General features: G+C 54.3%; 1 protein-coding gene across 1 annotated transcript in view; it reads left to right on the forward strand.

The window, feature by feature from the left end:
- Positions 1-4,394, forward strand: part of TRAPPC9 (trafficking protein particle complex 9) — a 403,698-nt gene extending 399,304 nt beyond the window's left edge. The window contains exons 21-22 of the mRNA XM_006879266.1: positions 3,007-3,230; positions 4,227-4,394. Coding sequence (XP_006879328.1) covers positions 3,007-3,230; positions 4,227-4,394 — 392 coding nt within the window. The remainder of the gene's footprint in view (positions 1-3,006; positions 3,231-4,226) is intronic.
- Positions 4,395-11,019: the final 6,625 nt, after the last annotated feature.

Consider the following 11,019-nt stretch of genomic DNA (forward strand, 5'->3'; position numbering starts at 1 on the left):
CAGGGACCAGGGAGTGGTCTCCACACCACCTTCTCCAGTGACAGCCTTCTGCAATCTCTCCAGGGACATGGTCTGGCCTTAGAGGGATGACTGCTCTGTCTCCCCAGGCTTCTGTTCCTTGCAGGACCTTAGCCACGATTTCTGCCCGTGGATAAGGTGTCTACCGCCCAGCTCCCCAGCTGTGGTTTGCCCACAACAACAACAACAACAACAACAGCTCAAAGGAGGACAGGGCTTATCTTGTGGGGATCAGGAAATGGCTGGGCGGTCACTTCCTCTCCCAGCTTCACGGCCTGATGGGACTGGCCAAGGCTGCCTGTTACCCCAGGCTGGGTGCTTGAACCCCTACAGGCCAGACTGTGGGCTGGGAGCTGAGGAGCAGCGGGGAGAGGCCGGTGCCCACCCCTCCTGCAGCTGTCCCCAGACACCCCAGACCGCCTGAGCACGGTCCCCCCAGCATTCTCATCATCCTTGAGGTGAGGAAGGTCCCTGCAGAAGCGATTTAAATGCAAAATGTCTGCAGGAGAGGTGGTATTAGGGTCAGAAGCTGATTGATTTTCAAGACCTCCACCCCCACTGGCCTTGCCGCCTGCTGCCCGCTCAGCTCAGCGTCTCCAGGCCTCACAGAGCGGCTCAGAGGCAGGTTCTAGGCTGAGCTGATTTAAAGACGAGGAGCTGGAGGCAGAGACGGTGAGACTGGTGCATCAGGAGAAATTACTCAAACGCAGCCTTCTGACTCACATGTCCTCGCCTCTCACAGTGCAGAGCCTGTCCTGCTGGACCCGGGGCTGAGGAGGCTGGGATAGTCCATGTTCATGTCCACCTGGACCTGGAAATGGAGGATCCCTGAGGACCCAGCCCTGGGACCAAGGGGGACCCATTCAGTGACATCAGAGAGACCCTGATGAGCACCCTCCCCCCACCCTGGAGTAGCGCTCAAGGGAGCAAATGTCCCCACACGGGGGCTGCCCAGCTGACTGTGGGCCCTCACAGGGTGCCAGCCCTCTCACTGGCCGGCCAGCCTTGCTGGATGCCCTCACTCCACAGGACCCTGCAGCCACCTCTAGTTGAAGAGCATGGACTGGGACAGGTGACCCTCCAGCACCCCCAGTGTCCTAGTGGACCCCCAGGGAGCCCAGCCGCCGGGGGACTGTGCTGAGCAGGCTGACATGTGGCGTGTGTCCCTCAGCACAGCTCAGAAACTGCTCCAAAGCCGTTTTCTTCCAGAAAAGTTGTTACACATTTTCTTCCCACATCCCAGTGATCCCCCTGACAGAGTGGGTCTTCTCCCTGGGGTCTTCCGGGCTGCATTCTTAGGGTGCAGATCACCAGGTTTCGTCTGCAGAACTTGGGGGGCGGCAGGCACTGCTAAATGCTCACCAAGCCCCTTGCTGCTGAGTGGATTCCCGTTTGCAGACCCTGGAGGACAGAGGGGAGCTGGCCGCAGGCCTCCACGGCTGCGGTCCTCACCGAGGCAAACTCACCGGGGCTGAGCCGAGACCCCTGGGGTCAGCAGCCGCATCCTTCAGCCGCTGCACGGCAGGCAGTTTCCCACCCCAAGGGCACCGGAGCCACTGCATGAAGGGTGTGGTCGATTGGCTTCTCAGTCTGTAGCGATCTGCACATTTTCCACGGGTTTCATTTGTCGTCTTTGGCGTGATAGCTGTTTGAGGCTTGCGCGCTCTTTAATTGGGTTGCCCGTCTTCTTGTGCAGTTGTTTATATTTTTATGTATTTCTGAATATTAAACTCTCACCAGATGTGGCTGTCCCAATAAGTCCTTCCATTATGCATTATTTTTTCACTTTCTTGATAATGTCCCCTGGTAAACAACACCCCCCATTTTGGTGAAGCTCAAATTATATGTTTTCTTTTGTTGCTTGTGAGTTTCTCTTACCAGAGAATCCTTTGCCGAATACAAGATTCTAATGATTTAGTACTGTTTTCTTCTGCGTTTTCCGTCTTGTTATGGAGCAGTGTAGCTGGTGATGGTTAGCCCTGCCGTATGTGATACAGGGTAGGGCACGTGTACGTGGCACGTGTACGTGGTACAGGTGGGTGGGAGGCTCTGATGGCCTAGTGGTAAGAGGTTGCATTACCTTCTCAGAGGCATGCCCTGCTCAGCAGGAGGACAGACAGCCTCCGGTGAGACTCACGGCCTCTGAAAACCTGCTGGAGGGTCAGTTATGGGTCATCGCAGACTTGACAGCACACAAGAGGCGTGGGTAGTGACATTGAGGGACAGAGACAGAGGAGAGTGGGTGGAGCAGGCAGCAGGATCGGGGCCTGGTGCTGCCTGTATACCAGAGGGGATGGGACCCGACTCGCCTGGACGCTGTTAAGCCACCCTCTACCCTCTGTCCTGAGCCCACAGGCTCCACCAGCCAGAAGGTGCAGCAAGGAGGGTAGGCAGCCTCGCCCCCACCCTGAGACCCCCGGTCTTACGCCCCTGACTGCCCCGTGGGGCTGGACGAGGCGGGTCCTGCGGCCTGAGCCCAGCCTCCTCTCACCCTGAGCACCCACGTCCTTACCCAGCACTGCCCTCTTGCTCAGTGTGGAACCTGGTGGTGCAGGCAGTGCCCCGCACCTGATTCCACAGCGGCGGCCAAGCACTCGCTGCTGTCGGTTCAAACCCCACACTTGCTCTGGCGGAAGATGTTGCATTTTGCTTCCAGAGATTTACCGGCCTTGGAAACCCTACGGGGCGGTTCTGCTCTGTCCTGTAGGGTCGCTGTGAGTCAGGGTCCACTCCAGCAGTGGCCTCGTGTCCCATCGGAGCCTGCACGCGGGCAGTCTGGGGGTCTCTTAGTTTTGCTGGAGCACTCGTGGGGCCTGGCCAAGTGTGCCCTGTAAGAGCTTGCTTGAGGCCAGCTGGGCACCTGGGCGGGCAGGGACCAGTGTTAGAGGCTGGCTCCCCCAGCCTAGCCCCTAGGGCAGGAATCCCCACGAGGAGGGGCAGGGTGGTGGGGAGAGGTGGCAGCTCCTGACAGTCCCATGTCCTTTGCAGATGTACTGGTGGACGGGCAGCCTTGTGACTGTGGGGTGGCGACCGCCTGCAGCGTGGGGGACCCCGTGCGCCTGGAGGTACGCCTGACCAACCGGAGCACGCGCAGCGTGGGGCCCTTTGCGCTCACCGTGGTGCCCTACCAGGACCACCAGAACGGTGTCCACAACTACGAGCTGCACCACGCCGTCTCCTTCGTGGGCTCCAGCACCTTCCACCTGGAGGCGGTATGTGACCAGAGACCCGGACCAGCAGGAACTCACAGGGCCCACCCTTCCTGCTGTGTGCTGGGGGGACCTCGGGCAGGCGGCCTCGGGCAGAGGCTCATGGTCTTGGGAAGGCAGCCTCAGGCTGGCGGCCTCAGGGCTCCTGAAATGCTCAGCGGGGAAGACAAGTGAACCGCCCGCAGCTGAGTCTAGGACAGGCACCGCTGGGACCTTAGGTCCAGGCAGCATCGGAGTCCATGGTCACTGTTATCCCAACGTCAGCTCCCCCTCACTGCGGAGCGTCCGCACTGCGTGCCAGGCTCCAGAGCGCCCAGGAGCTGCTGATTGTGGGTGGAGCCGGCCCTCCACCTCCACACCTGAGGCCTGTCCCGCTCAACCCTGGCATGGCCTTGCCTCCAGGCCTGCTCTGTTCTGCCGACTTCACCATCCCCTGACCCCTTCCTCACTCTCCTTTCCACCTCTGACCCGCCCCTGGGGCTGACTCCAGGTTCCATCTCACCCCTGACTACACTCTGGCCTCCCAGCCCCCTCAAGCTCCTCCCCATCTATTCCCTCATCCTCCCCACCCCCATTCCTTGGTCCTGCCCTCTGCCCAGCCCCTGGCAATGTGGCTCTGGCTTTATTGGGTTCAGCTCTTGGCTTGCCAGCCACACCCCACACTGTCCCACATCCTGAGCTCCCTGGATCCCAGACAGGCTGGGAGGTGAAACAGGGACGGAATGTCAGGGGCCCAGGGTGGGGGTGGGTGCAGGGCCTACAAGGCATCCCTCAGGGTGGCGTGGGCCTGCAGAGCATGGGCATGGACATAGTCCCCACTGGACATCCCCTGGGATGGCGGGGTGTGGGCACAGGCCCTGCTTTGGACAGCTCCCTGGGGTGGGCACGGACACAGGGCCTGCTGGACATCTCCCAGGGTGGGTGCAGGTGTGACGCCTGCTGGGTTCTGTGGTCTCTGGCGGCTTTGGGCGGTCAGTGAGACCTCCTTCTCCACCCCAGGTACAGCCTTCGGGGCAGTCGGCCTGCCTGGGGGCCCTGCTCTTCCTGTACACAGGCGAGTTCTTCCTGCACATCCGCTTCCATGAGGATAACTCGAGCAAGGAGCTGCCGCGGTCCTGGTTCTGCCTGCCCAGCGTGCACCTGAGTGCCCTGGAGACGCGGGCCTGAGCCACCACCAGCCCCTGCGCTCCACCCCCCACCCCAGTGCTCTCCACACGCTGCGGATTCTCCTGTGGACTCCCTACCCCCAGCGCCCCTGTTGGGAGGTGGCGCCCACCCTGCAGACCCCAGGTCCAGCGTCCCCGCCTCATCCCCTGGGACCTGGGGTCGTAGGCCAGCCCTAGTGCTGCTCGCACCTCCCACTCAGAAAACCAGAGTGGGGACAGAGCCCCCCATCCCGAGCTGGGGCCCCTGGCTGTGTGGCTGTATAGCTGTATTGTGACAAATTCTTCAATAAAGGGTGGGCCTGACTTCTCTGTCCCCCAGACCTCTGTTACCTTGCCCAGTGTGGCTGCCCCCCCTAACTCAGGTGTTGGCTGCAGTAGGTGGGGCAGGAACGGAAGCACCCCGGGTACACTGCTGGGCCTGGTGGCCAGCAGCTCCAGGCGTCTTCCCAGGCCACAGACTCTCCCCACTTGAGTCCCTTCCGCTCTGGGAACACCAGCTGGAGCCCTCACACTGGGGGTCTCAGCCACCCCAGCCTCTGGAGGTCCACTGGGTGTTTGAGCAAGTCACCCCTCCTTTTCCTGGAAAGCCTGTCTGCTCCTCATGGACAGAGTGATGGCCTGAGACCCAGATGACCCCTGGCAAGGTTGCCTCGCCGCGCCCCAGGCCTTTCTTGGTGTTGACAGTTCTCCCTTCCTCCAAGCAAGAGGCACCACTGGGGGGGGGGCACTGAGAAAGGGGCAGGAGTCTCGCGTCTGAGGGTCCCTGCTTCTCAAAAGGTGAAGGGGACTTGTAGGGGGACAGCACTGTTTGGGGATCATTGGCTGAGGGAGTCCTGTAACTTGGAGTCTGGGTGTGCAGTGTACCCTCCTGCCCACCTCTGCCCCATGCCCACCTCTGCCCTCCTGCCCCCTTGCCCACCTCTATCTCCGTACCCATGTCTGCCCTCCTGCCTACCTCGGCCCCCTTGCCCACCTCTGCCTTCATAGCCACCTCTGCACTTATGCCCACCTCTGCCCCCTTGCCCACCTCTGCTTCTGTACCCACCTCTGCCCCCTTGCCCACCTCTGCTTCTGTACCCACCTCTGCCCCCTTGCCCACCTCTGCCCTCATGCCCACCTCTGCCCCTTTGCCCACGTCTGCTTCCGTACCCACCTCTGCTCTCATGCCCACCTCTGCATCTGTGCCCACCTCTGCGTCTGTGCCCACCTCTGCCTCCATGTCCACCTCTGTCTGGCATCTCAGCTGCCCTGTGCCGTGAGAGTGGGTTGTGCCCCCATTTCAGATGGACGCTGAGTCTCCCAGCAGGAATCACGAGACCAGGATTAGAAGCCCACGCAGGCAGGGGTGGGCATGACGCCCCAGCAGTGTGTGGACCTGGCGGACAGTCCACAGTTCACTTGCCTGGGCGGGTTGCTTATCCCAGAGCAGCCCACTCCCAAGAGAGGCTGGATCAGCAGTTTCCAAGGAACTTAAAGTACAGCACGGGGTGGATGTTTACCCAAATGACTTGTGGTGACACCAGGGGATGGGTGTTTGGCTTTTGCCCAAGAAATGTGAGGTGTGAGCAGTGTGGGTTCTGGCCGAAGACTCGGGGGACAGTAGGGAGTGGGTGCTTACGCATGGTCATGGGGGGGAGCAGGCCAAGCCAAGAAGGGCTGCCCTGGCCACATCTGGTGCACAGTGTGGACTTGAGCGGCATCTGGGGTGAGAGCTTCCCAAGGACTGGCACCCCTACTCAAGCACGCCCTGCTATGAGAAGATCCCCCTGCACCTCTGTACCGCCAGCTCACGTCCAGGTCCCTGAGCGCCCGTCTATGGCCTTCTGCTGCCTCCTGGCAGATGACGACTTGCTGTGATGCAGACCATGGTGTGTGAGCACGTAGTTGTCCCAGAGCCTCATGTATGTTTATCATCTGCCCCAGGATGTGTCCCCTCCAGGGCAGGCGCAGAGTACTGGAGAGACCTCTGTAGCCCCTCTTACCCTGAGCCCTGGGGCCCTGTTCATGCAGTTCTGCAGTAGAAGTTGCCGGATCCCTTTGGTCAGGCTCTGTGGGAACTCCTCCTGGTCCAACAGTCATCTGTCCAGACTCCCCAAGTCTGCGCCCACCAGCCTATCCCTACCCTCGGCCCGTCCAGGACATGCCACTGTGGACACTCTGTATGTGGTGAGCAAGTATCAAATAGGAACTCAGCCTGAGGTCAAGGCCAGCTTGGCCATTTTTGCCCTGAGACCTGCTTGTCACCATCCTAACCTTCATCCCACCCACAGGCGCTGTCATCATTGAGGGGCATGTTGACTCAGGACAATGTTAGGGATGCTAGGAGAGGGCACAGCACACTTCCCTGGACACAGGAGGTGTCCAGTAAATACATGGTAAGCTCCCTCCTTCCCAGGATCTAGCAATACCTGGCCCACATTGCTGGTGGGAGGCCTCCAACTGCATCTGTCACAGGAAGCCACCACGTTGCAGGTTGCATACTCTGCCCCATGAAGCACAACGTTCACAAATACCGCAAGGACGGCCAGAACATCTGCCTGCTGTCTCAGAGCTCTCATGATGGCAGTAGCCCTGGGCCAGGCAAACACGGAGCCAAGTGATGCAGTGGCTGTTCTTGAATGTCCTTCTAGTGAGGCATTTTGTGCCCATTTGTTCAGGCAAACACTCAGATGTTATGGGCTGGCATTTTGCAGATGTTATTAACATTACCATCAGCCGACTTCAAGTATAAAAGATGAGTCTGGATCACATGGGTGAGCCTGATGCAGTCGGTAGAAGACTGTAAAAGAGCTCTTTTTGCATTGAGTCTTTATCTCGGTGACTTTTTTGCACATAAGTGTGTAGCAGGGTCCAGCTCTTCTCTCTGCTCAGGGGTTACTCACTCTTCCAGCACTATTTAAGGAAAAGGCAATGCTTTCCCCAAAGGCAGGCAACATGCAGGGCCTTCCATTGGCCCACATGTCTGTTCTGTGCTTAAATGATTGCTTTAGACTACATCTTGACATCTTCAAGAATGTGTTAGCTAGTATTAGGCCTTTGCATTCCAATTTAAATTTGACTTGGCTTGCCAAGTTCCACAAAAAGAAATGTCAAAAAAATCTTATTGGTGCTGCATTGAATCTATAGATCAATTTAGGGAGCATTCACATCTTTATGAGAAATAGTTTCTCCAATGCATTTATTTAGATCTCTTTAATGCTCTCCAGTAAATTTTTATAACTTTCCTCATAAAAGTCTTGCACATTACAGAACAGATTTATTCCTGGGTTCTGTATGAGTCTCCTATTGCTGCTGTAACAAATCACCCTACGCTGAGTAGCTTCAAACAGCACACATTTCTCCTGTTACAGCACAGAAGGCAAGAGTTGGAAGCAAGTTTCTCTGGGCTAAAATGAAGGTGTCGTCAACAGGGCTGTGATCTCTCTGGAAGCTTCAGAGGAGATTCAAACTTTCAAAGCTGAGGGAATCCAACTCTCATGGCCCTTTCCTCTGTCTTTCAAGCCTGGGTCATGGGACCAAGTCTGTCTCATGCTGCCCTTTCTCTGGTGTTTATCTACCCCTTCCCTTTTTGGGAGCCTTTGTGTTGCCATGAGCCCACCTGCTCCATCTAATCTCCCTAATAGAAGGTCAGCTGACTAGTCACCTTATTTCTAGCCATACAGGCAGACTTCCCTGACTGTCCTTGTGCTATAAGAATGCAGACTTTTTTTTGTTTATTGATCCTATGTCCAACAACCTTGGAAGGATCACCATTCTAATACATCAGAAGATGTATTTAGCTGTTTTGTGTCATCCCTGATAGAATTATGAATAGTCACACTTGCTCCTTAGCAGTGGACACATAACCCACCACACTACCAAGGGGCTGCCGCTTTCACTTTAGTTCTGTCTTCATCTCTATGACCATGGGTAGGAATGAAAATCCTAGATAAGGTAGATCATAAAAGCACCACCACCAAAAAGATTAACTCACTTCTTTTTAAAGGCAAGTGGATTTCAAAAACTGTCACACAGAAGGTGGAAAGGAAGTTACAAACCAAAGTCAGAGGACGATAGTCTGATCCTGCAATGAGATTATCAAGCTGGGAATAACATAAGTCACTCTTTTACAAAGCCATGGGGAAAGCAAGCACAGCCTGCCTTTTTTTTTTTTTTAAATAAAATTCTTATTCTATACTGGTTTACTTAAAAAGTTCATATACATTTTTTATCACATCTGATCTTTTCCATTTCCTTGACCCACCGCTCCTTCCACCCATCAAATTGTGTGACCCTATGATTAACTGCCCCCTGCCCATCCACACCCCTCTGTCCCCCACCTTGGATCCTCATACATGTTCTACAATAATGGTCTGATGCAGTATTTATCCTTATGGGACTGAGTTAGTTCACTTAGCATAATGGTTGCCAGTCCCTCCCAAATTAGGGAGTGATTTACAAAATCCTTGTTGCTGGGTGCTACATAGTATTCCATCATGTGAATATACCATAATTTCTCAATCCGTTCGATTTAGCCTGGTCCTTTGGAGTGCAAAGGGGGCCTGCCTCCCACAGGATGGAGGAGAGAACAGCAGAAGTGCCCACCATCACCGCCAGCAAGGCTGGACTTGGCACACCCAGCAATCTGAATGCCCATGGCACACCTTGAGGACACTCAGAATCAGTACAGAAGATTGATGCAAAAATGTGTGCACCAGCAATGATCATCATAATAAAAACAGGACAAAAATCATACAGCCTGTAGGAATGGGACGGGTGAATACGGTGTAGTGTATGCTTAAAGCAGAACGCTGTCCCACAGAACATGAAGATACATTTTAAACACAATGTGGACAGACTAAAGCATCAACCAAAGAGTCCACGTAATACAAGTGCAGTGACATCAAGCTGCTTAGCTGAGTCTGTGTGTTTATTACGGACACATGCCTACACCTTCACCATCCAGTTTATTTCGTTTCACGATGACCTTCCATTGGATTTAGGGGGTTGTGAATCTTACCAGGAAGAGACTACTTTTTTCTTCCTTTGTGGGTTTGAACAGATGAACTTTTGCTTAACAGTCTAACAATATACCATGTGACTCACTCTACTCCCTAAAGCTCTACAAGTTATTAAACTACAAGGATAAGTGAACAATTAACACAAAATTCAAGACACTGATTGTGCCTGGGGAAAAGAAGAATGGTGTTTGCTAGGAACAGACCTGGCGGTTTGGGGATTAAGTAATGCTCCATTTCTTCATCTGTGCAATAAGACTTCCTTCTGTGCCTCTCTCCATAAATTGAGATGTTCAGTTCAGGTCCAGGTAATAAGAATTATCAAAAACATGGTTTGGGGTTTAAAAAAAGAGAAAGGGTGAACAATCCTTTGGCAGTGATTCAGAAAACCAATAAAGAACTCTCCCTTCCCTGTACCTTTAGAGTTTCGTTTGCCATTTCAAAGCTGCTGATTAATTACAGTATAGTGCTGGCAGCTGTCCTGGCCAGCTCCTCTGGAAATGGGTGAAGTGGATCCCTTGGGAGGGAGTGTTTTCAGCACCAAGGACAGCGGTCAGCTGTAGCTCCAGTTGCTGGGAGCCTTAGGATTTCAGGGCTTGAAAGACTGAGCTGATGGAACAGGACTCTGGGTCTCCTGAATTCCGGGCTGTGTTCAGCTTCTCCTGGCTTTGGGTAAGTAGCCTGCAGCTCTTAGCCCACAAGTGCCCAGGGGACATGAGAGACCCATAGAAAACTTGAGCCAGTCTCCCCAGCATTTGGGTTCCGTTTCTAGCCTCACCTTAGCACCATAGAGTTCCTGTGGTGGTTCAGTGCTGTTAGGTAAGTCATGTGCTCACACAGCTTCTCTGCGCTGGTGCTCAACGAAAACAAACCCTCCCAGCTCCCTGCCCAGTGGATCTGAAATCTAAAGACACTGGTTTGATGAAGCATTTTAAAGATGATGAAACAATATTACACTATATAGAGAGTGACATCTCTTAAAAGAGATTAAGGTTCCACTGCATGATTGCGGCTAGCATTCCTTCATGCCGAGAAAAACTGGGGAACACAATGTTGCTACAGGATGCCTCGGGGCCAAGGGTCCTGAACCAGCCATCCAATCCCAGCTCGATTCCAGTAAATTTTAACAGCAGGACACTTGCCATCTTTCTTCTGTGGATCTATTGGGGATTCAAACCTGTTGACAGCCTTTTGGTTACCTGTGCAAACTCTACAGACATCATCAGAACTCCAAAAGCAAATATGGAATAGAGCAAATTCCCAGAGTAAAACTAACTAGTACCTTCTGACCAGAGCCGCAAGAAATGGTCCTGCATAGAACTGGAGAAAAATTAAGAACAAAACTCAGAGTCTTGGGTCAGATGTGCCAGGTTGGTTGAGACAAAAAGAATCCATGAGACCATCACCACACGAGACCCTTTACATCTTCACAAGAAGGTCAGACCCTCCCAGAGGCTTGTTTCCTGTAAGTAGCAGAATTGACTAATAAAATAATAAACACTGTCACCTGGAGTTCAACGTGCTTTAAAAACCCAGCTCGTCTGCTGAGACCAAATGGTCGGTCAACAGCTACTGCAAAGCAAAGAGGAAGGGGGAAGAGGAACAAACAGGGCAGATTAGTGGCAATAG

This window comes from Elephantulus edwardii, unplaced genomic scaffold (assembly GCF_000299155.1).
Source record: "Elephantulus edwardii isolate Elephantulus edwardi_28Jun2011 unplaced genomic scaffold, EleEdw1.0 scaffold00003, whole genome shotgun sequence".
NCBI lineage: Eukaryota > Metazoa > Chordata > Mammalia > Macroscelidea > Macroscelididae > Elephantulus > Elephantulus edwardii.